General features: G+C 41.7%; 1 protein-coding gene across 1 annotated transcript; it reads left to right on the top strand.

Annotated features, from left to right (window-relative positions):
• The first annotated feature begins 314 nt into the window (after positions 1–314).
• PKD2 (polycystin 2, transient receptor potential cation channel) lies at positions 315–22,184 on the top strand. Its single transcript, XM_039550939.1, is given in 16 exon segments — positions 315–556; positions 559–645; positions 5,696–5,809; positions 8,029–8,162; positions 8,515–8,765; positions 9,031–9,255; positions 9,793–10,021; positions 11,496–11,666; positions 12,080–12,261; positions 13,237–13,357; positions 16,055–16,153; positions 16,474–16,595; positions 17,164–17,281; positions 17,532–17,695; positions 18,476–18,623; positions 19,389–22,184. Coding segments are annotated over 16 exon segments (2,508 nt in total). The 5' UTR covers positions 315–447; the 3' UTR covers positions 19,623–22,184.
• Positions 22,185–27,536: the final 5,352 nt, after the last annotated feature.

Consider the following 27,536-nt stretch of genomic DNA (forward strand, 5'->3'; position numbering starts at 1 on the left):
CGCGAGGCCTCCTTCTGCTTTCACCGAGGATGAGCGGGACTCCAAACACCCAGAGCCGGCCCCTGCGCCGCTACCGCAGGGGCGGTCCGGGGCTGCCTTGGAGAGGGGAGGGAGGCGTCGGAGGAGGACAAGGAGGGCGGGGAGGAGGTCCCGGCCGTCGCTCCCGCCGGCAGCTAGGGTGACTACATCTCCCTCCGTACCCCGGGCTTTCCGCCGGAGGGCGGGGAAGGGGCGGCGGCGGCGGGTCCGATGGCGGGCGGCGGCGGCTGCCGGCGCGGGCGGGAGCAGCTGGAGCTGGAGCGGCTGGGCCAGGCGGCGCGGGCCGGCTCCTGCCCGCCGTCGCCGCCGCTCTCCGCCTGCTCGCGGCAGGCCTGGAGCCGGGACAACCCGGGCTTCGAGCCCGAGGAGGACGCGGCGGCGGCGGCGGCGGCCGGGCCGGTGCTGGAGATGGACGTGGAGTGGGGCAGCCGAACCGCGTCGTCGCTGGGCAGCGGCGCGGGGGGCCCGACGGGCGGCGGGCGGCGGGCGCGGTGGGGCCCCGCGGGGCGCGGCGGGGCCGAGGGCCGGGCCGCCTCCCGGGGCCGCCCGATGGAGCCGCGCCCCGCAGAGCGGCCTGGGCCAAGCGCCTGGCGCGGAGACTGCGAGGTGAGAGAGCCGCGGCCACGCACCCCACACCCTGACACGGCTCCCGAGCCGCGGGTGCCGCTTCTGCGCGCTGTCGAGTTGATTGTAGTCTCTCCTCTGTAGTTGTCTGGAGTCCTTTTCCGTCCATCCTTGCCTGTGTCTCTGTGTCCCCATCTCTTCGTGCACATCCAGCTTCTGATCCCCGTCCCGGTTATGCCCCCCAGCAGACGTAGATGCACCCACACCTCGCTCCTTCCTCTCCCCACCTCTCTGCCTCCTAGGTCTTACTCCTGGCTGCTTTCCGTGTAAGACTCTCCTGCACAGGGGAGGTTTAGGTTGGGTATTAGGAGGAATTTCTTCACAGAAAGGGTGACATTGGAATGGACTGCCGAGGGAGGTGGTGGAGTTACCGTCTCTGGAGGTGTTAAGGGAAAGACTGATGTGGTACTCGGTGCCATGGTCTGACTGATGGGGTGATGCGATGATCTCAGAGGCCTTTTCCAACCTCGGCTTTCTGCTCCAGCACCAGGTCTTTGGAGAGCTGGAGCAGAATGCTTGTCCTTCTGTCTGTCTCAGCACCCCCCATTCTTTAGAAGAGGTGGTTAGGATGGCTTAGGATACTTAGAGTGGGTTTGCTGGGAGGGTGTTTGAATCACTTCTTCTTTGCTGCAGTATTGTGCAGTGCCTTGCTGGTGCCCTTGATAGTCAAGAGCTGCCTGTTGTCACACAACTGGTGAGCAGGGACAGAGTTTGAAGCAAAACCAGGCACGCATCAAGTGAACATTTGGGGTGTTGTTCAAAGGTTATTGCATTAACTCTCTACTGAGCAGGCCTTGTACAGGGTTGATTTGACACAGCAGAGAAAATGCTGGATGGGGAGTTCTTTGGATTTAAGGTTGTGGCAGCACATTGGAAAGCCCTCCTTTTCAGAGAAGCTCAAAATGTCAGCTTCAGACTGTGAGGATTTTAAACAGAGGATTGGTTTAAGTGTCGGGCAAAATCTTTATGGTTAAAAAGCTGCAGGAAAAGTAAACCGTATTTAGAAAATAAAGATGATTCTTCTGAAATGTGGATTTTCTGAAGTGGTAGATAGTACTGTTACTGGCTGCCACGGCATCGGTGGAACTATCAAAACAAAGTTGATGTTGAGCAAGGATTTGTACCTTCTCTGATTTTCATCTGCATTCAAAGATCATTTGCTGTAATGATTTCTCTGGCTTCGGCTGCATTGCACCAAAATAAATCCCTCTTGAACATTGCAGCATCTTAGTTGTATCAAAGTCAGATTTGCAGAGATTATGGAATAGAGCATGTTTTCTTTTTAGCAGATTTTATTGGGACCATGTTCAATGACCCAAGTCACTTCATAACAAGAAACCAGAATGACCAGGAAAAAAATACCAGTAATAATTGTGTTGCACATGAATTGGCACTGCTCTCTTCTGAGTCTTCAGTGGTGTTGCAGTGGGTTGTTGCTGAGATATGTAGTTGTCTAGGAAAAGAGCTGCCTCACTTGGAGAAAGTAATGTTCCTTTTATAAAAACTTCTGTGTAAGTTCAGATACCCCCTTCATCTTAGTTGTTGCCAAGAAGGGACCTCCTGTGTATGTTTTTAACTGTGGTGAAAACCAGCAGTTTGTACATGAGGCGAGTGTGAGAGTGACTTAGTGGTGACCTGGCACGTGTTGCTCCTGTTTGATCTGTGTTGTGATTTGTGCAGTAATGCTCAAAACAGTTTCTGTCAATTCCTGACCTGCATCTGTAGGCAAGTGTAGCTAAAGTTATTGTAGTCGACAGATCCTTTTCTGGCTCTTTGATGAGAATGTTGCCATAAATTCCTGGGCACAGTAAATGTCTGGGTGAGACTTTGGTGCTGTGGAGGTGCTGCAGGGCGCTGTACTTGGCTTTGGAATAGGTAACACCTTCTCTGAAGAATGTGATCCCCGTGCTGCACAGTTAAAGGGCTGATTGCAAGCCTGACATTATTATAGGGCACTTGAAGAATAACTGAGTGTTTAATATTGGAAACACTCCATAGTTCTTTTGACATTCCGTGGATATCCATGAGAATCTTTGAAGACTGGAAAATGGTGCACTCAGCTTTATTTCAAGATGACTACAGGAAGGTTGGCATAGATTTATTTGATGAAATTCCATCTCGCTAGACAGAATTCAACAAGAGGGATAAATCCTTTGGATATCACCAGAGGTAGTGTTACCATGACAAAAAAGGGGCCACTCAGTCTGAAGGATGTTCAGTGACAGTTTGTGCTTTACTTGCTGTCAGTTATGAAAGAAAAATGCAGAGAGGATTTAAGGTGTCGGGATTTTGGTAATTGCAGCTGTTGGGGAAACTGTAACAGGAGTTACTAAGTGAATAGAAAGTCAACTACTTCAGACTACCAGTATTGTAGGTTCTTCTTTCTGTGGATTCTGCTCAGATTCTAACACGAGTGTCTGTGAAGTGGCTTTAGTCATCTAGTTTCACAGATCTCTTCAGCAACCGTCCCAGATGCTGAGAGGAGAAGAGGGGATGACTGTTCTTCTCTGTTAAGGAGGAATTTACTAGAAGTTTTAATGGGTAAAAACAAGGTGTGTTTCCAGAGCCAGGCTGGAAAGGTAATCCTGACCTGTAGAGCTGTACTTGGTCATCCAGTGCTGCCATGTCCTCATGGATGTCATCACTGATGTGTTTTGGGCATTTCTTGAAAGGTTTTCTTAGTTATTGTCAGATGAAGGTACCAAATACCCTTCCTAGTCACTCATTAATTGTTACTTTCATGAAGAATGCTACATACAGCATGAGTATAAGCAATTGTTAGTTGCAGATTTATTTGATAAAAGTACACAGATTCTGTCAAAGAAAGTTGATGAATAGCCAATAGGTATAAGGAAACAAAACAGTTTTGGTCCTTGCAGCAGATGTCAAATCCAGCACTGCTTACCTCTACTGTGCTTGATGCATCTAAATCAATATTCTAATAAGGCAAAAAGGGGAATAATATATGTATATTGCAAAAATGTAACAGCTAATGAAAGCTCCAAGCTAGCTGATAGGCAAATTCAGAGTTCATTTAGCACAAAGATCATTGTATGATCCCTGGTGCTGTTTGGTTGGGTTTTTCCTTTGCTGTAACTTTCTGTTCTTTGCTGACTTGACTCCTAACAATAGTCTGATATGACAGAGTTTGAGTTTGGAAGCTTTCTGCTTCTGCTCACCACATTTCTTATTGGTGAGTAATGTGCTGACAGCTGGGACTTGGCTTTCTCACCAACTTAGCTCACTGGCTTTTCCAGCCTTTTCTTCCTCTCTTCCATAATGTTTTCCTGCCTTTATTATGAGGGTTGCTAGTGCAACGTAGTGCTGTGCTAGAGGCTGAATTTGTTGAATTCTTTATTATTAGTGACTCTGTAAATGTTTTTGGATTTGTATTTTTGTCTTCAAGAATGACCTAATGGGGAGGAGGATTTGGCACTCGGTGTAGTAAAGTTGCAGTCTTTATCTGCACATTTTCAAACTTGGCCTTAAAGAACAGCTTTGAAAAAGCTCTTTTATTTGAGGGCTGACACTAGGGAAGGTTGTAAGTTACTAATTAAGCCATGTGAACAGAGATTAATGCTAAGACTATTAGAACTTGCTGTACCTATGCAAGAGAAGTTTCCAGATTTATGTCACAACTTAAAAATGTGGTAGCTGAAAGGCTTCAAGAAACATCTAACACGTTATTTTTTTTCTCATTTTTGCAGGTAGAGGGAAGAGCTTCCTTATTCCCATCTGTGTTAGCAAACAAAGGTCTGCAGCAGGCACCCTAGCCCTTTGTCTTAGTCTTACAGCAGTGGTTGCAGATTGACTGAATTCATGCTTCATTTTCAGCTTTATAATGTGCTTTGGCTATCCCTTGTTACTGTTCCATTTCAAATTACTGTGGTATGTTTGACAGATCCAAGATTTTTCCTAGGGAGTTTGAGGTTACTTCATTTCCATCTACTGAGAATGTAAAGGATGTTTTGAAAGGTTGGCTGTTTAAAACACATCCTGTGAAAAGGATGAAAGTTTAGTGCAGTTCTGTAGGAGTGAGTTTTTAGTTTCAAATGCTTTTCTTCTCATCAGAAACTAAGGTCAAATTGCCTTGCTTTAGGTGTAAATGAAGAGAAATTCCATGAAGAGTAAACAGTCTGAGCATCAGCAGCTGTTCCCAGCATTTTTTCTGTTCTGTACTAGGCATAGGAAATAAGTGTGGTGGTTGCTAACTGCAGTTTGTTTCAAGGTGGTTGCTCCTTGTAGAGACTCCATTTACAAGATCCTTTGCTTTTCTGTTACCCATGTGGAAGGGATCACCAAAGTTCAGTAGCTTTTCTTCCTGTCTTTTTGGGCATGTCAAACATAATATGAAGTGGGTAACAGGCAGAAACAGTTCAGCTGACACAGTTGCTCAAGTTGACAGCTAGACTGGACAGCAGTTGCTCATTTAGACTGCTACTGATGTTTAATTGATAACTCTTTGCTGTGCAGGGAAAGAAACCATGTAGAAATGCTCACCAACATCCTTACTGTGTCTCTGTTGGACGTGCCTTGCCTATTTGGGAGGGGAAGGTTATGATTTGGGCGTTCTAAAAATAGGTTTGACTCAAGTATCCTCCTGCCACACTGCTCCTAAAGGCTCAATAATGGATGTGCATTTTCATGCATTGAACAATGATTTTCATGTTTAAAAGAAAAGAATACCAAAGCACTGCACTTCCATTTCTTGAAGGATGGCTGTCTGTGCATGTCTCCTTGTATCTGTTTTTGTGTCATGTGGTTTGAAGTGACAGCACTTCCACAGATTCTGTTAGAGTTCTGCTGAGCTGTTCCTAAATTATTATGGTATCTCATTGATAGCTGATACTGCCTCAGGTCCCGTTCAGTCTACTAACGAAGCTCCTCTTGCTTAAACTTAGATCAGTTTACAATCCATAGAAGAACCTGCAGCAGACATGACATAGGTTAAGCTTTCAACACCACTTCTTACATCACTTGTGTATCTGTACCAGACATCTGTGCACATCATTATTTTTTTTTTCCTTTTAAGGTCTGTGGGGCACAAGACTCATGGAAGAGAGCAACACCAGCAGAGAGCGGTACCTGAAAAGTGTTTTACGGGAGCTGATCACATACATGATTTTCCTTGTGGTCCTGTGTGTCTGTAAGTACTGTTCAGCACCAGTGCACCCAGTTCTGTACTACCTGCTTGCCTTCTGTACTACCTTGAATGAAGGTTGTTTGATGTGGGAGAAGAATTAATGGGCAGGTGTCTAGGCAAATACTTGGAATCAAATATTTCTGTTTATTCTGCGCATGGATTGTTGCTTGAGACTGAAAATACTACAACTTCCTGCACCTTAACAAGTTTTGAATCTTTAGGCAGGATGATAATATTCTTTGTTTTTAGAGGGCATTTTTTAATTGTTGTACTACATTGCAGTAGTACTTCTGCTGCACTTCTGAAATCACTGAGCAGAACTGGTAAATATGAAGAGGAGTTAATCATCTAGGACAAATAATTGAACTAAATCACCATGTTTGAAGTTCATCACCAAGGTTATGTACAGATCACAGCCGGAGACTCGTGTCATTTGTTTGTTGTCTTGATACCATATGAAGTATCATAACACTAAAGAAAACAGAACAGAGGAAAATTCAACTTAAAATGCAAGAAAGAACTTTTTGTGGAGTTACAAAATATCTATTTTATTTATTTGCTAGGGAGAAAACCAACAAAACACGTGTACACTGAGTTAGTGTATCTTTAGAAAGCCAATATGTTTCAAGTCTCCAGTTTTTAGTGTGGACAGTTCTGCCCCAAAAAGGCTGAAATGTTGGAGACACTTAAATTGCCATTTATGATCAGTTGTAATACAACAAGGTGATGTTTTTAATTTTTGTGAGAGGGAATTTCGGAGTGGAAAAGCCAATGCAAAACTACATTGGTATACTATCTCTGAGGGCAAGTCTGCTCTGCTTGAATACTGCAGGATTACTAAAAAGCCCAAATTTTATACCATTGACACAACTGTTTTGATGTTGTACTGCAGGTGTGTTTATATATTAAATATAGTGGTTTTTTTCCTTCTTGAGTCATTTAAGAACGCTTAGAGCAGGTTTATGAACAAAGCAATGCAAGGCTGCTTGTGGCTGGCACGCTGGACCACCAAGAGAGGTGTAGCAGTGAGGGGACTGCATTAAAGTAAAATTTATTTCAGTAGGAGAAGTTTAACTTTTAACAGGCTGTTAACTATTTGTTTTGCTACAGAAAAAGATTTTTGCTAACAGAATAAAGGAGAAGTGTAAATATCTGTTAAATATCTAGAGATATTGCTAACTCATTAGTATTTTTTAAGTATCCTTTTCATTTTTCACATGAGCAATAACTGTAGGTCAGTCTGGTCTGTGGCTTGGCATGCTCTAGGAGAGAGCTTCCAAGCGCAGGCTGAATGCTATGGGCATTTCTTGTTCTCTTGTGGTTTGGAGAGTACATATTTAGAGATTATCCAGGTACTGCACAGTCATGTGATACATTCCATGTGCACAGCAGAAGTCTATTAAAAATAGTTCTTGTTCTCTGGTTGTTTAGGGAAACAAAAAATTTATAAATTTTATGAAATTGTCACAACTGACAGTGATTGTTCAGTGTAGGCCTAATCTTTTAGACTCCTCTGAGTTTTAGCCATAGAGTGGTTTAAGTATTTCTAGGTGGCAACAATATCCATGCCAGAGACTGTTTCCGCAAATCATCTTAGTTTTGTACATAATTTTATAATTTATGCTCTGTGGCCCTCAGCCAAATGTTTGGCCCGGTGTGGGGAAAAGAAGTTCCACAGTCATTTATTTTCTGTGGGGAGTTTCTCTTAGGCACTGCACATCTGAGGTGGAGGTCCATTGCCTAATCCATGTCATTCCCAGTGCCCTGCAGTATCCTGGTTGACTGTCATTATCTGCTCAAGCAGAGCATAGTTCTCCTGAGGACTTACTGCTGTCTGTGCCAGTTCTCCTTGCATGCCTTGGATAGCACAAGCCACCTAAAAAGGCACTACCTGCCTCTCTTCAGGCTTCTGGATGGTGCCTTTGTTTTCCTTGAGTTTAGCTTTGGTAGAAGCATTAGTAATAGAAGGAGGTGTGGGAAGGAGAAGAGAGTATTTTAAACTGATTGATCAGTCTACCTTCACTGCTTTTTGTATTTTAATCACAGTTGACAGAAAAATGCTGCTTGGTGTGGATTTTGTTCTGAAGCTTAATAGTTCCACTACAAAATCTGTACAAATACAACCTGATGTATTCAAAACAAATAAAATACTTTTTCTTCCTCTTTTTTTTCCCTCTTTCCCTCATTCCTTTATCTCTCACTCCTTACCAAATCTTCTGCAGTGACTTATGGGACAGTGAGTTCCAGTATGTACTATTACACAAGGGTAATGTCGCAGCTCTTCCTGGAAACACCTGTGTCAAAAACGGAGAGAACTGATTTCAAAACTTTGTCCACGATGGATGACTTCTGGAAGGTAATCTAAAACCAAGTTTTCGTATCTCCGTTGCTGTGGTTTGCTGGTCCTGTCATAACTGTAAATTTAACCTGCAGGATCTTACTTCCTAATGTGGTCGGGCTTGTGCATGATCCATGTGCACAATGTCAAAGCTATGGAACAAAGTAGGCCTTTAAAATGTGAAAATTTAGAACTCAGATAATGTTGGTGAGGCAGGGTAGGGCAAGTTTGTGGGGTGTCCTTGGAGGACAGGTAACAGTAAAGCCTTATGTCAGAAAAATTTAACTGCAATTCTAACACTTCCATGGGATGAAGATCTACAAAATCAGTGCTGGCAACATGCAAACTAAAATTCTGTCATCCTCCCCAGTTCGCAGAAGGCCCTTTGCTGGATGGTCTTTACTGGGAGATGTGGTACAACAACAAAACCATGGCAGAAAACAAAAGCTTCATTTATTATGAGAACCTGCTCCTAGGGGTGCCTCGCATTCGGCAGCTGAAAGTCAGAAATGGTTCGTGCTCCATACCTGAAGATTTAAAGGATGAAATCAAAGACTGCTATGATGTCTATTCTGTAGCTAATGAGGATACTGCTCCTTTTGGACTCCGGAATGGAACTGCGTATGTAGCATTACTGTAGACACGCTCTCCTTTTTAATAAACTTGTGACCCATCTTCCCATCCTAATTTTATGGTGTTAGTCAAAGGAACTTTGTAACTTCCTTTTCTGAGGGGGTACATCAAAACAGTGTAGCAAGCACCTCTTAAATGAAACCTTTATAATAACTAATACATGTTTTTTGGTCAGGTTTTGTTGGTGTCTGTTTTTGTTAATTGTAAGTTGAAGGTGGAAAGACCAACATGCTCTGTTTCACTTCTGAACCAGCTGGACATATACCAGTGAAAAGGATTTGAATGGGAGCAGCCACTGGGGTTTGATTGCCACATACAGCGGGGCTGGTTATTACCAAGACCTCTCGAGGACCAGAGAAGTGACAGCTCTGCAGATTGCGAGCCTGAAGAAGAACCTGTGGCTGGACAGAGGGACCAGAGCAGCTTTCATTGATTTCTCTGTGTACAATGCAAACATCAACTTATTCTGCGTGGTCAGGTATGAACAGAACCATGGCAGTGTTCCATTGCACAGTGTGGGTTGTGGGCTTGGGGTTTTCTTGTGATTGCTTTGTTTTGGGGACATGGGAAAGTGTATGTTTTGTGTAAAGGGGACAGACTGAAGTGCCATGCCTCCCTGTCAAAGAAGTGAGACTCCTCATGGAGTCTGTCCTGGCTTTCCTGGTGCTACAATGACTTGGGTGCAGTTTGCAGGAGACTTCTCTAGGGAGTTGGCTTATTCAGGTAAATACGTGGATATACAGCATCAGCCTTTAGTTTAGACAGCATGAAACAGGCTTAGATGAAAATAAATCTGTCTCTGTTTCCTCACTGTTCCTGAAAGGCTTTGGGTTTTAGTCAAAATTGAGTGCGGTCATGTTTACAACTTTTGTGTGGTGTCTTCTCTGAATCATATGTGGGTTTGTTTCTATTATTTAGATAATTATTCAAATAAACCCAAGTGTCTTTTAGTAGTGCTTTTCATCAGTTCTGATTAAATTAAATTCTTTTTTTCTTTGCCTTTTTTTAAATGCAGGTTGCTAGTGGAGTTTCCAGCCACTGGAGGCCTGGTTACATCTTGGCAGTTTCAGCCAGTGAGGCTGATTCATTACATCTCCACTTTTGATTTTTTCCTGGCAGCCTGTGAAATGTCATTCTGTCTTTTTGTTCTCTATTATATGGTGGAAGAGGTCTTAGAAATTCGCATTCATAGACTGCAGTATTTCAGAAGTCTTTGGAATTGCCTTGATATCCTTATCATTGTGGTAAGTAACCTTTGTAATAAGGCTAAAATTGCTTTCTAAAATGCACTTTGTGGGAGACATTAATTACTCAGTGTTCCTATTGTGCGTTTAAGGGATAGGACCATCATTAGGAAGGATGCTTACAGACCTATTAGGCTATTCAGTCTGAGTAAGACAATTTTAGTCTGTGTTGCAATGTTGGTGTGTTTTGCAAAGTTGGTTGTTTTGTCTTCAGTGGTTTCAACCTGGTGCAAAGTTAGAGTATTTGTCCATTGTGCTTTTTCACAGTTTTTGTTTATACAGACATAGCTTTTATTGGAGGTGACAAACTTGCCCTCTCTTCTAGATATCTGGTACAGACTATTGCACTGGCTTTCAAGTAAGAAAATCATCTGCTTTAAAGAAGTGATTTGCATATTGAGGAATGGGACTGGGATTTGAGTATGTGTGCAAAGAACCACAAAGAGCTTTATTGTGGTATTGAATACTCACCAGCTAATACCGAGTTTGAAGAAGTGTCTCAAAAATGTAGAGTGCTAGTAGCTGTCTTGGTTAATTGGACAGTGTTGCACATCAGTAATCTTAGTGTCCCAGAAATACGAGCTTTGGATTTAAAGCTGCATAGTATAATTCTCTCTGGACTCATATCAAGCTGTGCTTACCAAAAGTATACAAAGCCAGAAGTGCTGAAACAGTTCCAGTCCCACACTTGTTTTCTGTCTTCAGGCTTGGATGAATCAAAGGTTTCAAGTCTTGAAGTTAGTGTTTGTAATCGAAAGAAATCATATTTGCATCACAGTGCTTTGTAAATGAAGGGCTGTTTAGGAGGATGTTTACATGAATTGTGTGCTGTTTTTTACGCTTAATGGTAGGGGCAGGGATAAGATGCTTTGCTGTTACAGTCAGTGAAGAGTATTCAAGTGTGGGTGTAAAATTCGGTTCACACAAAGGTCAAAATTCTGTGTTTATGCCTTGCCTGAGGGGCATTGTTTAAATGTAGGATTATGTAGTTATGATTCTCTCTGTATGGTGAAGTGTTCACTTACAGTAACAAACAGCTCATTTGCTGAAGTCAAAGCAAGAAACCTCTATGGTAAAACTGCAGCTTCTCTGTTGTTGTTTGTTCTGAGCAATACTGGTCAGTCTGTGCTCTGGAGAAACTGTGGGGCTTTTTTGGCTGTTGCTGTTTTTCTGCTCTTTGTTTTCACCCTTGTCTTTTGGAGTTGTCATATTTCCTTCCTTATATTTTCTTCTCTGTGACAGCATCACTTTTCTAAGCCTGCTACGTGTCACGGTCGTCTTGTTCTTCACCTGTGGCAAAGAAATGACTTCTAGATCTTACTCCCAGACTATTTGTAGTCCAGGACTATAATGGTTTTCTTGTGAAATGCACAAATTCCTCATATCTTGACTTTATCTGACGTACATGGCTCAAACAAGTTGTTGTAAAACCCTAATCACCTTTTGTAAATTTGTATGTTTCTTTTGTCCTCAGCTGTCTGTGGTAGCTATAGGAATTAGCATCTATAGGACATCAACTGTTGATATGCTCCTGAAGAAGCTGCTGGAAGATCAGAACTCATTCCCCAATTTTGAACCTTTGGCATACTGGCAAATGCAATTCAACAACATTGCTGCAGTCACTGTGTTTTTTGTCTGGATCAAGGTAACTCCAAGACACACGTCCTTATTCCAACATTAGAATGTAAGCAGTATCCTGAGTTTCATGAAACACATTATTTGAGGTTTACTTATGTTTCTCCCAAAGTCAATCATGTGTGAAAGTCAGAACGCAGGGATAACTTCTGGCAGATGAAAAGCAAGGTTGTAATTTGCCACAGGATTAGTCAGCTCTTGTTTAGGTCTAGAAGATATAGTCAGTGCTTGTGTTTTGTCAGCAGACATGTTAAGAAATGTTTGTATTATTCCTCAATTGATAAGTTAGTAATTCTTACTGGATACTGCTTTGTCTCCAGTCGTGTTCAATAAGACATCTCATGTAAAGACTGGAGAGCAGTTAGGTTCAGAAATTGTCTTCCTTGGCTTTACAGCATTTTCTTTTCTTTTTTCCTTTAACAGCTTTTCAAATTTGTTAACTTCAACAGAACAATGAGCCAGTTATCCACCACGATGTCTCGCTGCGTCAAAGATGTCATTGGCTTTGCCATTATGTTTTTTATTATTTTCTTAGCATATGCTCAGTTGGCCTATCTTGTCTTCGGCACTCAAATTGATGACTTCAGCACTTTCCAGGACTGCATGTAAGTACAGGTATAAAAAAAGCAAAGATTTCAGTGCATTGGTAAATTGGTTGCTTTATCAGAGGCAAATCCTGTGACATCCATCTAAACAGATAAGCTACAGGCACAGCACTGTTGATATAGCCTGGTAGCAAACACATTTTTGTAACATTTTTATCTCAGTGTTAATGCTGTGAGATTAAGAATATGCTATAGTCAGAGCAGTGAGCTAAAAATGACATGGTTTGGTTGGTGTGACATGATTTTTACGGTAGTTGGTTGCATTCCTAGACAAAGCAATGACTCCATGTTCAGTGGTTAAATGCTTACTGAAATGTCGGATGCATTATAAGGCTGTGTTCCTGATGGTGTTCAAAGCTGCTTGACTCAAACAGAGTTCATCTTAGCCAACCACAGAAGTTGTAAGTATCTGGAATCCAGGAGAGAGAGAAGTCTTCGTATAAGGTTGCTAATCAGTTTTTTCTTGGTCGATTTAGTACAACATAACCTGATTGTAACTGAGGCAATTAACAGGTTGTTCAGTCACTGATTTCCCCTGCCCCCTTACACTGGGGCAGTGTTGCAAAGAGTTTCTTGCAGAAAAGTGAAGGAACTTGAAATATGCTGATGGTGCTGTGAAGTGCCAAGCTTTTTCCAGCTTAGAGGGAGAGGTTTGCGGTTTTATGTGTGTGACAGAGATGGGAGTGGGTCTCAAAGCTTCACAGTAGTAATTATTAGTTTGCTCTGCTTCCTATTGTGACCAAAAGGGAGAAGTAACCACCATGGTTTTGTTCTCTGTGTGGCACCTGACTGTGAGTTTGGTTATGCCTATACATGTGCTTGATGAATTGTTTTTGCAGTGCCTGATCAAGTGTTACAGCAGTGCAGACCTCTCTGCAGCCCATCAGTCACACTGCTAGAGTAAAATAGTTTGAGAATCCTCACACAGCTCCAATGATGTTTTCTTCAACTCCTGGATGTGTTTTGTTTTTTAAGATTTACTCAGTTCCGCATCATTTTGGGAGACTTCAACTTCACAGAGGTTGAAGAAGCGAATCGAATTTTGGGACCCATTTATTTCACTACATTTGTGTTCTTTATGTTCTTCATTCTTTTGGTATGTACACTTTGTTTATGGGGGGTGGGTTAGTGGCTATTTTTGCATCACTTGTCCTTTGATTCCTCCTGCTACTTTTGGGACTTTTTCTGATAATTGTGAGTGTGTGGCCTATGAAGGGGCCTGACTGCTACATGGCTGGTCACTACACTCTTTCCTTTTTTCTTAATTTAAAATTGATTTGCATTGTATATTTGTTCTCATTCTCATGTAGTGCTCCACATTGTGTTTTTTTAAATTTTTATTATTATGAAGAATTTTATTTCTAAAATCTGAATAGTGCCTGGTTGGCATACACAGCAAGGCTGTATCTCTTGGTGAAAAGTGGCTGTACTGTTCCATGCAGTCTCTTGGTTCATAAAGGCCTCTGATGTGTGGAGGACTGTGTTTACAGCAGCCTTGTTCTTGCATGCCGCACACAGCTTTGCCTGCTGCAAGAGCCTGGTTCTTCAGCAGTGCAGCAGCTTTCAGATATGCAGGTTTGCCTCTCTTCTATCTTGTTCTGCTTCTCCAGGGCAGAGTCAGGCCCTGCGTTCCTCCTTTCCCCAGTGCAGATTACCTGTACACTTTTCAAATAGGATTTAGGAAGCTCAGCTTACCTGAGAGGCAGTATGTGGACTTTATGACTTTATTGACTAATAAATCAGGGAGTGTGTTGTAATTGAGTACTCATCTTTTGTATACTCTGTTATCTGGCAAGGATAAATGCAGGATTTTACTAACCTTAAAACTGTACAGCAGTCCTGTATCATGATAATTTTTTATGTTATTTAGTGACCCTTATACCTAGTGCAGCTTTTTATTACTATTTGAGATGAGGAGGAATGGCATTCAGATTTTTTTTTTTTGTGGGAAAGACATCATCTTGGATGTTCACTAGTAAGGAAGCAGAGAATTTTAAGTGTTCAGTGAGGTGGACCAGGAGTCAGTGGGAAGATAACATGTGGGTCACTCTGGCCAAAGGTGCACATGAAGCAGGTTTCCTGTTTGCTTTGTAGCACCTCATACATTCCAGAGGAACAGAGTCTAGTGTCCAGCAAGGGAAAGAAATGTTTCTTTTTTTAAAGGGCAACAGAAAAGCACTGGAAGGTGAAGTCAGAGCAGGTTATCCAAAATACTCAGTATTATTTGTGTGTTTATTAATAGCTGTCTCTGCATCCCCTTGGAGTGGATCCCACTCAGCCCGGTCAGCTCCGGACGCAGCAGGCTGCGGGGGCCAGCCTCCGGACTCCGGGAGACCAGAGGTCTGGCTCGTGGGTCCTTCCACAGGACCGCTGGGATGGAGGCGAGCGGTGGAGGGAGGAGGCAGACTCAGAACTGGGTTAAATCTGGGAAGTTTATTGAGCCTCGGACGCGAGGTCCGACCTCCTAGGGATGCCCAGTTCGGAGGGAGCTCCGAAGGCATCTGCAGGAGGATTTATGGGAGGGTGGTAACATGGGAGGGAACCAATCGGAGAAGGGAAGGGTGTGGTGAACAGGGTGAAAGGCGTATCAGAGAACCAACCATGGGAGAGGAAGGGAGGGATCTTTTTCCCCTAGCCAATCACACGATGCCCCTGCCAGAACTTTCTAGAAGCCTGGGAGGGGTGCCAGCACAATTGGCAAGGGCCAGGGAGGAGACAAAGGTGGGAAATGGGGTAATTGGCAGAAAATTGGGAGGATACAAACTGGGTAGATACAAAGGTACAAAACTCAAGGGGAGACCCGGTCTGAACCAAAGCAAAACACACTCCCACAAATATCTGTAAAGCCTCTCATTTTGCCTGAATTAAATGTTGATGTAAGTTCCTTGAGACTGGTCTGAGACCTGGAAATTAAGTTAGGGAAGATGGGCCGAAAGCACCAACTCTTAAAGTTGGGCAAAATAGCAGTAAAAAGTAGCATAATAGTGAGTTGTCAAGTTACCTCTTACTTCTCTGGTGTTGGGCATGAATGCATAAAGATACAGCACTGAAAGATTGTTCCAAAGTCCATGAGAAAACAGAGGAGAGAACACTGCCTTTTCTGCACTGAATGTGCCAGTAAATTTAGTTACTCTTTTTGGATGTGAATATCCAATTTGCAATTCAGTCATGTTTACTCCGTGTCCAGCAGGAGCCTTTCAGTAAAGACAGCATGGTTTGATTAAGTTACATGCTTGGCACAGGGTTAGTGAGACCAATATTTTCTCCTTTCTCTGAACAAGAAAGATCTCTTTTTAGAGTTGATGCCATAAATGCCAAGTGCCTGATTTTAAGCTTTTCGCTTTTATCTTTAGTCTGAAATGCAAGCAGAGTTGTAACTAGATAAGAACCTTTTGTTTGTGCTGGTTATTATGGGATGAATAGTTAACTTGATTCCTCAGGCATTTTTGTTGCCAGCTGTGTTGCCTGGATTAATTTACATTTGTTAGCTGTGTAAATTTGGCCTTGCAGGGTTTACTGCCACTGCTGCGTGTAGCTGTGAACCCTCTGTGGAAAGTAATTCTCCAGTTATGTTAATAACCAGTAATGTTGATTAAAAGTTGTTATACTGCATCATGTCATATTTCAATATCAAGCTCTGGATGTTAGTTTCTTTTTAAACAGACTACAATTTTCTTCTGGCCTTTTAAAACAAAATTCATATAAATGCCTGCACAAGAAGGTCATAGAAGTAGTTGGGCTCAGTCTTGTTGAAATTTCAAATTTCAAAATTTTTGTTTTCTCTCATGAACAGAACATGTTTTTGGCCATTATCAATGATACCTACTCTGAAGTCAAATCAGATATGGCACAACAGAAGGCTGAAATGGAACTGTCTGACCTTATCAGGAAGGTGAATGTAATTTTTTATTTGTTTGACATCTTATTCCTCACATCTGAACTTATTTCATAAAACACAATATAAACTGTACAAAGTAAAGCTGGCAGCAGCTAGTGAGAGTGCACATCTCAGTTAAAACAAATTGATCTGAGTGTAAATTAAATGAGTGCAAACTTCCCATCACAACGTATTTCAGTCATATGAGACTTTGCCTTGAATGATCACACTGAAAACACTGAAATGAGAGTGTACAGTGGCTGATTTTTGTAATCAAAAAAGCTATTAGAAATCTCATTTCATGAGAAACAACAAAATTTCACGTTCTCTTTTAGGGCTACAACAAAGCCATGATCAAACTTAAATTGAAGAAAACTACTGTTGATGACATTTCAGAAAGTCTGAGACAAGGTGGAGGAAAACTCAATTTTGATGAGCTCCGGCAGGATCTCAAAGGGTAGGGGAGTTGTTACTTCTTACCTCGAATAGTATCCCCAGGGACATGTGATGTTAAGTTTTTGATGTGATTTTCCTCTAGCAAAAGTACACTAATGTGGATAAAGACACACAGCAGAGTACTATTCTCTGCACTATGGCTGGCGTTGGCATCCCACACCAGAGAAAGGATTTGGAGCTCTGGGGCCCAACCTCTGTGTTTTGGGGAGAAAACTACAGAAATCTCTGAGGAAGCAGAGACCTAAGGCCTTGGAGGAAATGGTAATGTTTCTGTCAGACCACTGCAGGACTTTGTGGACAGTCAGGAGTCCAAGGCAAGGGTACAAATCAAGGAGATATAGATGGGAGCTGTGAAGGAGAAAGGTTCAGTGCAGGGAAGATTGGTGCTTTAACTAATGAAAGGTGAGGACTGAGGGGTTTTTATCAGTGTTGTGAATTTATAGGCAATGATGGGATGTCTTTGGCTTCAGGATGAAAGTCTGTCTGAAGTGAGGTGTTTTCTAATACACAGAATTCTTTCAGCATCTGAAAAATGGAAAGTAAAGGAACTGCTTTTACTGCCTTTTCAGGAAGGGGCACACAGATGCAGAGATCGAAGCAATATTTACCAAATATGACCAGGATGGGGACCAGGAATTGACGGAGCATGAACATCAGCAGATGAGAGATGACCTGGAAAAGGAGAGGGTGAGCTCAGCACTAGGACAGGTGTTCCACCAGCACTGTCTGCCAGTCTGCGCCCTGTGCTGGTTTCCTGCCTCAGAGGAATCCTCTTGTCTCCCTTCACTTTTGCTGTCGTTCCTGGCTGTGTGAGCAGAACTATAAAAAGGCACAGGGGAGCTGATAGAGGGCAGGAAGTCTTTGACCTTGGCACCACCATGCCCCATGTACAGGTGAAAGTTTTTACATCTTCTCTCTCTCTTGCGTTTTCACAAAGGAGGATCTGGATCTGGAGAGGAGCTCTCTGCCACGTCCTCTGAGCAGCCGCAGCTTCCCACGGAGCTTGGATGACTCCGAGGAGGATGAGGATGAAGACAGTGGGCACAGCTCCAGGAGGAGGGGCAGCAGCTCTAGTGGTGTTTCCTATGAAGAGTTCCAAGTGTAAGTTTATCCTTCTGAGGGGGAAAAATCTGCATGGTGGGCTTTGGTTGGTTTTTTTTTTTCATTGTGGGTTTTCTTCTTTTGGTTATATAGTATTCTCTCCTTGATATTAAGCAAATTATTAATAAAAGCAAGTGTTAGGATTTTGTTGTGCGTAAGTCACTCCTTTTAGTAGCTTTCAAATAATAACTGAACTGGAGGTGCCTTAGAGAGCTTCATGGGAGTTGGTTAGAAAATAGAAAATCAGAAAAACAAAACAATAAACCAGCAACAAAACCCCTGTCCGTAAGACCTTGTCATTGAAAAGTCAAAGAAAAGGGTCATGTTACAATAATGCCAGAAAAGACTTTTTTAAGTAGTAAAACCTTGAGTTTATTTTAGGTTCAGTGAGATCTTCAATGGTTATTTTAATAAGATTAAGTTACTCATGAGTGTGTATTTTGTCCAAAATGATAGATCTCCATATTAATTAATTACAGCAGCACTAGCTGAATAAAGAATTGTGTAACTGGAACCAACAAATTTTCGTGATGATGCCCTAAGAGCAGTGAAAGCAGACTGCAAGATGTACTTTTTTTCCCCATGTGCTTTGCCCCCGTTTTACTTTCTTGCTGCACTGTACCTTGTCCCTCCTGGACAGTAGGACTGGTTTGTGGGAAGTCAGAAGCGTGCTTGGATAACAGCAGTGTCTCATCCTTGTATGCTCTGTGTGTTGACATGCTAGAACAGTGCTGACCGGGCAATGTGTGAGTCACTGAAGCTCCCACTTGTTGCCCTCAGACTCATGAGGCGGGTGGATCGCATGGAGCACTCCATCGGCAGTATTGTCTCCAAGATCGATGCCGTTATCGTGAAGCTGGAGGCCATGGAGAGGGCCAAGCTAAAAAGGAGAGATGTGTTGGGAAGGCTGTTAGATGGAGTGACAGAGGTAAGAAACCCACTCTCTGTGGTCTGGTTACAACCTGCATGTTTTCCATGCTGCTGGCACTGCTTCCTACTGCTTGGCTTGGCAGGATTGGAGGAGTGGTGGGAAAGAGGAGGTGGGTGCTTTGGCAATGGGTGATTGATTTCAGTTACGTGGTAGCAAAACATGAAATTTAAACCATGAAATTTTGGGATCCAAACTTCAGATATGACAACATGTCTTACAGCAGGCCTATGTCACCATTTAAACCCGTGATCTGGACAGCAATGGTGTTCAGTGGTTGCTGAAGCAGCTCCTCCATCCCTTGGTGTCTGTTGGGATTAATACAATATTTTTTGTGGACTAGTCTGTTGGAGTTTAGGGGATCCAGCCCAGCAGGCCCAGCGTGCTCTTATTCTCCTTTGTTGCTCCTGGGACTGTGTGTGACAGGTGGGAGTAGTTCACTTCTGTCACCAGGCTAACCTGACTTCTACTGCTTTCCCTTTCACCCCCTCTTTCCTGAGGGCCCTTTGGAAGTGGCCAGTGGGAGAAACGTATTATTTCTGTGGGTTCTAAAATCTGTCAGCTGGAATACAGGCTGTGCTTTCCTAGGTGACAACCTGGTCATTTCATCACTGGAAATAAAACAATTTGCTGTGGGAGCTATGTTTCCCCATTAGCCTATGGAAGTACTCGAGTGGCGTAAAAATTTCCTGTGGTTGTATTGGGTTTTGCCTAGACTGCAGTTTGGAAGCTGCACTTCCAGCTTGGGTCTTTTAATGTGTTTAGGATGAAAGACTGGGCCGGGATAACGAAATCCACAGGGAGCAAATGGAGCGGCTGGTGCGAGAGGAGCTGGAGCGCTGGGAGTCGGATGACACGGCCTCCCAAATGAGCCATCGGCTGGGAACGCCCTTGGGACTGAATGGCCAACCTCGCTCCAGGAACTCCCGGCCATCTTCTTCCCAGTCAGATGGCATTGATGTGGGAGCAGGCAATGGGGGGAACAACATCCATGTGTAGGTTGAGCTTTGTAGGTGATTCCAAATGTTTCCGGTCAGTATTCAGCCCGCAAATACCCCAGTGCTGTTCCCCGGCATGAGGGGATCGCTCTGATCAGACCACTGAGGACAACTTTCACTGGTGGGAAAAAGTAAATATTCACTCCATCAATCATTTTCAGGCCTGTGTGATGCCAGCAGTGAGAGTGGCAGCCTTGGAAGCAAAAATGCAGGAATCTGAATGGATATCAGGTGGGACAAAATCTACCAGGACAGAAATCTGATTCCATAAAAGTATTATTGGGAACACTTGCATAAGGGCAGCAAGCTTCAGACAAAATAATGTGCGGTGGCTGGCACACTAAAATAAAAGGCTATTAATTTTCTGCTTCCTCTTGAAAAATACAGTTTTTAAAGGCTTTTAAAAGCAAATTTTAAAATAAGATGGCAGCAGTTTGTCTTATTCATTTTAACAGCTGACAGATAAAACAGCACTTCTTTGAAATTTGAGTTTCTACTTGTCTTTCTGAGTTATTCTTGGTATACTAATATTTTACTTAAAGTATTCCTTTTTTTCTGTTTTTTAGAGGTACTACGTTTCTTTAAGCAGAAGAAAGTGCACTTAGTTTGTACAACTGTAAATTACATAATTCTGTGGTAGAAACTGAATGCATTATAATTAGGATTTCGGAAGAAACTTTTGAGAACTGCCTCTTTACACCCAACTAACAATAATTTTCAGCTATGTTGCAAAGTGCCCATTTTCTAATGCTATGTTTTCATGATTTAAGTGTTCCTGGGATAAACATTCCAGAGGTTCTTAGATAAATACAGCTACTTTGCAGAAAATACGTTCTTTAAAAGCACACGGGATTGAAAATCACCAAGTTTTCCTTGGGTGTGACAGGGAAGGGGGCAGAGGAGTTTCTGACAGTTGGGAAAATCTGATCTTGTGCCATGTGAAGCTCTAATCACATCTCAGCTATGTGATCTGTATTTATATTTAACTGAACTGCTTGTGAAATTATTAGGTACATTTCTACATAGATTCTTCTGCTGAGGTGCAGCACAGGATTCCTTTAGGAAGGTGTTTGTAGTATAATCGCTGATTTTTAGTATTTAATGCCCTCTCCTTTCTTTGTTACAGAAGCTTTATTTTTGAGAGGAGATGCAACATTGAAATTCTGTTGGTTTCCTATAGAGAGCATTGAGGCAGTGTTTGGAGTTTTGCCTAGGAATATGTTTCCATATGTGGAATGCTGGTTTAGGAGGGAGGCTGTCAACTGTGCTTTTTTCCTGAAGATGGCAGTTGCCTTGTGTTTAAAGACTCAGACTTGGTGAAAAGGATAATGGAAAGCTACATAATCAATCACATCTCAGCTATTGGTAGGGTATATAGAGGAAAAATGCCAGTTTAACAAAGTATGAGTAGCATGTGTTATGCTGGTGCCTTCTGTCTCAGCAAGCAGTTGTTAGCTCTTCGTTCTTGTGGGAGTGCCTCTTAGGCAAAGCTTCCGTGTTCCATATATTCTTGCAGTGGCGTTGCCTGCATGAGCAGTGGCTCTGAATGCCTTTCCTCTAACCAGAGAACTTGCTAAAACCAAATAGACTTCGTGCCTTTCCATTTTTAAGTTTATGAGAAACCATACGCACAGAAACCTAATTGATGTTAGGTGGAAGTGGAGGAAATTCAGTGTTGGGATTTCATAGTAGCTGTGCCTCGGGAACAGAATTATGTGGGAGAACGGGTTATGATTCCTGTGGGTGTTCTTCTGTGGATTATTTTGTCCTGTATTGGGAAGAAATTCATATCCTTTCCCAAGAGTTCTCATTAACTTGCCAAAACAGTGCACAGCACAGTGGGTACGTCATTTGTGTGGGATGAGGTCATTCAGATTAAGCTCTCTCTTGCCTTGATTGAAAGGTTTTGCACCTCAGAAACCTTTCTGAGGAAAGCTTTTCAGTGTTGAACTGCATTTCTGACTGTAAACAAACAGACCAAAAAGAAACACCAGCTGTACACATGGCCAGCTGGAGTGCAAGGAAAAGAGAAAATACAATACCAAAGCAGTTTAAATATACAGAGCCTTGTCTTTATATTCATATCCAAAATGTGTCTTTCAAAATGTAAATTCAGTCACGCGGTTCATCTTTTGTTTGTACTATGTGTTTATTATGAAAATGTTTGCTTTAATAGCTGTATTTGTTGGGGTGTATTTCTGTAACGTGTCGTTACTTGATAACAAACTTCATCTTGAAGTGCAGTAAGTTTCCCTGGGGCACCCGTGTGTGTTGACAGTGGGCCTTGCAATAAGTGCATTGCCACTTGAAAAATGTTACAGACATTTTATTGATGCATTTTTCAATTTTAGATTATAGTATCATTTGTCAAAGGTACGGTTTTTGCATAGTAATGTACAGTGTTTGGTCTTATTAGGAAGCTGTTAATTATGCAAGTCTTCTACAATGATCAAGAATGTATTGATCTGTAAAACTGAGCACTTTACTTCCTAATAAACATTTTATATAATCTACAAAGCAAACTTTGTGCCCTGCACTTGGTTTGTTTATGATGAAACATGAAGAATCCTACGTTTTATTTGTGTTGCTTTTATCTCATATCTTATTCTCAGATTATTCTCCCTAATAAAGGGAGTAGAGGGTGTAAATGAGCGCAGAGGACTGGGCTGATCCTAGTGTTTTATTGCCCAAGCAGTCCTTGTTTTTAAGACTTTATTTCAGATTTATGTTTCTGCAAATGCACAGCTCTGCCTTCTGCTATTTCAGGTAGCAGCTCCCACTGCCAGTAACTCTTCATTACTTCACATTTGCTGTGTAATTTAACTCTTTTTTTTTCTCTATTCCCTTTTATTTTTACCCTTGTTTCAGGGAATACTACAGCATCTGGAGGGTTTGAGTAGTGCTTGGAAAGCCTGGGCTCACATGTAACACTCATAGTTCTCTCTGGACAGGTGTCTCACCAGCTTGAAAGTATACTCTATTAATGAAAACTGAATTATTTATATAAATCCATCTCAATCCTTAGTGAAAAATACACATACTGAGTTTATTAAGTATATTAAGTCTTTAGCTTATTTAGCTTTATTAAGTATATTAAGCCTTTAGCACTATAAAAGTCATAGTGTGTGAGAAGTGGGAACCTTTATATTTTTTTATACTGTGTGTATGCTGTAACATTGCTGATTTTGGTAGGTTTCTTTAGGAAGTGCAGTTTGAGATGCATGTTTGGAATAAAAGCTTTCTGGAGTAATTCTTCCATGTCCACAGGCATCACTTGGATGCCTTGTATATTCAAATATTCTTCTCCAGTAAATCTAAACCAGAAAAACTTGGTCAAAAACTGAGGAAAAGGGGTAAAAAGGTTATGATAAAAGGTCTGCAAGCAACTCTCACTTGTGTAACAAGGACTTCCAGGTTTTAAGCACTGATCATGCAAAATAGGTACAGAAAGGTGAAGTGGCTGCTTAATGGTTCAGGTGGCACACTGACATTCAAAAGAGTTGTCTTTTATTTGTGTCACCTCACACTGATGCCTTAGTACACATTCAGCTGCTTCCAGCTTGGTTCAAAGGGGTGCTACAAACATGCTGCTTAATCACCAGTAATGCTAAAACTGCAGTGGCATCACAAGTTTTCCTTGGATTGGGGATTCTGGCAGCTCTTCTGCTTTATTTCTACTCCAAGGAATATGCAAGGAGACTGAAACTGCTTCCCAGGAGGCAAAGAGCAGGAAACTTATGCCTTCTGTAATAGGCCTGAATTTGGATGTAGTGTGACAGCAGATTTCCTGCAGGCAGGTGTTCTGGTATTTTGGGGCAGGCCTACCAGCAGTGGAGTGCTAGGAAGAGAGCAAGAAGGGTTTTGAGATTTGGGGAGTGTACTGGATTTGTGTAGCTCTCAAAAAGTTGTTAGAAATAAATGCAGTAAGATTTCCGAAGGACTGATCATGACAATTTCCATCAGCCACAGTTTTGCCAGTGACATTTTGACAAAAGTTTAGACCAGTAAATTCATTCATTTGCAAAGCCTTCAAAAGAGTTGAAGATTAGCAGATATTCACAGGGGACAAAATCTTCAGTAAAAAAATACTCATACGAAACAGATTAACAATATAAAACTCCTATGGAGTCAGAACTTGGTTCAGAAGTCCTGTTCAGATTTTGAGACCTACTTTTAAAAAAGTAATAATTTCCAGTGAGAAGAGTTAGGCTTTGTTCTCAGAGCACTCACATTTAAGGTATTTTTGAAATAAAAACTGCCAGAAATGCCTGTGTGCTGTGCACAGGCTGCTGCTTTTCGCTGTTGCGTGGAGAGTGGTGTGATGTAAACTCTGAGAAACACTCAAAGGAAAAGAATGCTCCTTTCAGGCTAAACTTGCAATTACCAGTTCAAGTCTGAGATAAGCACACTTCTGTACTGCCATCAGCTCTCCCTGGAGCCGAGGTGGACGCTGTCAGATTGAGTTCCCCAGCTCCCCAGTTTCAGATGTCTGTGTGCAGAAAGATGCAGCCATGAGACCTTGTGCTCCAGAAAGGCAGAGCTGGCAGGCACTGGAAAGAAATTTCCATTTCTCTCAGTGTTCCTGTGATGCCAGCTGTGTAATAAAGGCTGTGTTTCCTGGCTTAGTCATTTGAAACAGTAAGTGAAGAAACAGGTTTGACAAGGGCTTTAGCTGTCTTAACTGGTTGTTATTTCATGCCCAGCAAGAAGAGGAGGGAGATGTGGACTGGGAGAGGAAAAGCATTTACGTTCAGGAGACTTTTCCCTTTTTTTTATGGCACAGGAAAATGAAAATAAGCTCTGACTGGAGAACTCATTTTAAAAAAGGAGGGAAATACTTAGATTGAAAGAAGCTGTTCTTGTCTGCAAGAACATAATCACAGATTATTTAGCAAATAGAAGTGTGTCACATGGAAGACCTGGGGGAGCAACTCCAGGAGTCTTTGTTGGCATTGCTATTATTTACATTTTCAGATTATACTCCCTCCTCCTGCTATTTACATTTAGTGTAAAAAGACACAGCTAAACACAAAGTGAGCTCTTGCACTTCACTGAATGTTCAGGAGGTAGCAAGTTGATGCTTATAAAAATGGCATTTACCAGTTAATATTAGAAAACTATTCACCTTTGACACTTTATTGTGCCATAAATCGAGTCTCTCCTGATGGGAGAGAATTTGCTGAAAGTCCTTGCAAGGAGTTTAAAAGATAAAGCAAGACGTCTTCTGTAGTTTCAATGCTTCCAGATAGTTGTTTATTAAGTCTTATCAGAGGAACTGAGCCACTAGCGTGACCCAGGTACAGCATGGAAGGAGGAAGAGTAGAAGTGAGAGCGAGAGAGAGCAATTATCAAGATTTACACAGCCTTTTAAAGATATTTTAACCAATAGTTACTAAAAACATACATTATTTTTACTTTCTTACCAATTATTCAGTAACACGACTAGGAACTGCGGAATTTTCTATCCAATCATTCCAAACTACTTTTACTGCAGAATATGGAGTGGTAGGAGAAGGAGAAGAAGGTCTAGAGAACAACAACAATCCTCCATTTTGATATTTTTTACTCTTATCTATTTACTATAAAGAGAAGCCTAAAACCTCTAAATTTTTCACCGTGACAATCTTACATAGTAGTCTATCACCTAATTCACACCACTGTATTTTCTAGTTGTTGTCTGACTGTTGGTAATTCTTTCCAAGGTTTAAAGCTATACCAGTGTTGTCCAGGGGGGTAAAAACCCTTAAAAACAGGCAGAGAAATATTCTCAGCACTCTGGGTTCCTACAACCTTTTTTTTCCCCAAATGATGGTGTTCTCTTTTGGGAGATCATTTGTATAAAGTGTGCAAAAAACCTGGCACTGTAGCAAGAAATACTGAATTTTTTCATCCAGGAAAGAAAAGTTTGAATATTTGTAATGTTTATCAGCATCCCAGGGAAAATTTGCAAACTGAAAATACGTAACTACAAATCCATAACAGAGATCATTCGAGGAGGTTTGGTTCACCTTGAACTGATGCAGGTGTGTGTCCAGAAACAATCTCCATCATGTTACCTGCAGTGCCTGTCTGCAGTCATACAGAGTTGGGTATTGCATCCTAAGCACTTGACTCTGTTCCCACTGGGTCAGTGGAAAAGTAATCAGAAGGCAGGTGGCTATTTCATAATCCTGGAGAGTGAGGGAGTGTTGTGTTCTTGAAGAAGCAGGGTGACTAAGATACTGGCAAGGCATCTTTCTTGAGAATGAACCAGACATGACTCAAAACCTTATGGAGGCAAACATTATTTCTCTTGAAATATGAAGGAAATACATGAAACTGGAGGAGCAGAGCTTACTTCTTTTAGCAGGCTAGGTTAGGCTGCCCTTGAGCCTATCCATCTGTTTCCACATGTAAAGAAACTGTTTTTTTGAGGTCTTAATCTATAATTATTTAGTCTCTGAAGACCAGATAAAACATCCATTACTTAAATTTTTTTGTGATGTTGCTATCTTAATTGTTTTCTTTCTCTAGTGGATATATTCGTCATCATTATTGGCTGTTAACTTCAAATGTCCACCTGACATAAATTCTTTGTGGCTTTTATGGTTTGTTTTTTTTTTTTTGATCCTTCCTCTGTGCTGGAACAACACAGAACTGCAAATCTTTTTACTTATTTATTCTCTGCCTTAGTGGAATGCTTCTCTACAAGCACATATCTCAAAGCCTCCTGGAAATCCCAAATTAAATGTCTTTCCTCACAGGTGGTGAGTATATGGCCCACAAGGCTCTTACTGTATCTACCAGCACTGAAGTCAAGAAAGATGACATTTCTTGTGCAGCCCAAAGCATCCAGACAGTGGTAGTGGCTTCATCAGCAAAACATGTAAGCCCAGAGTGAGAACTAGAGGGTCACCAAGCACTCAGGCACTTGTTAAAACTTTGCTTGAACAAATACAATTTAGAAACCCTTGGTACACTGTAAAAAATAAGTCACAAACCCCGAGTCAGTGTCATGGGCCTTTTAGATGTGTCATTTGAAAAGCCAGCAGTCCAAATCATGCAATTGTCCAACTGCATGTAAATATGTTACAGACTCAATTCAGTAACTCACTAACATCAGTTTTGAAAATAAGGCAGCAATTGTGAAGATGGAATTTGTTTTCCATACTGTCTAGCCTTCTGCCTCCTCATCAAAAGCCATTCATATTGCTCTGCTACCTGGATTACTGACCTGCTTCAAATTCCACTGAAATAACTCTTCATTAGAGAAGAACTGCTCCAACAATTTATGTTATTTATTATTAAATATTTTTAGCTACAAAGAAGAAGCTAAAAGAGTAAAAATTGAATACCAGTGATTTCAGTTTTGCCAGTGCCCTTCTGCATATTAAAAGCTCTCAATTAAAACAGGTTTTCTCCTTAGGCTGCTATCAGCACTTAGACTGCCTTTTACTTTTTTCTTCTTATTAAATAAACATAGAGCTTTTCCAGGCTTCTCTGAATTAATGGCTTTCAGAACCTGTGTAAGTTTTAAGTATTCTTCCTGGGACATGAGCACTTCAACTGGGTGATGTATTATCTGTATGTATCCAGTTTGCTATCTGTTCTTGCCTTTATGAACATTCACTACAAGGAACAAGCAATTACTCTCAGTTACTGGCACAGAAAATATCAAAACCTTCATTTCTGTACTGAAAGCAATAAAATTTGAAAGTGGTATCTTGTAAGATTATTGTTATCATGAAGCTTTGTTCAAACTAATGGAATTAAATGGGTTTAATAACTCTTTAGAAAGTAACAACACTCAGCTTGTGATTTATTTTAATTATTTTAAAGTAGTTCAGATGGAGGATGTAAAAGAAAAATCTTCATCCAGACTGAATACTCTAAAACCTAACTGTAAGTAAGTCTTTCAAAGCTTCCAAGAGTCCAA

Source organism: Corvus cornix, chromosome 4, assembly GCF_000738735.6.
Source record: "Corvus cornix cornix isolate S_Up_H32 chromosome 4, ASM73873v5, whole genome shotgun sequence".
NCBI lineage: Eukaryota > Metazoa > Chordata > Aves > Passeriformes > Corvidae > Corvus > Corvus cornix.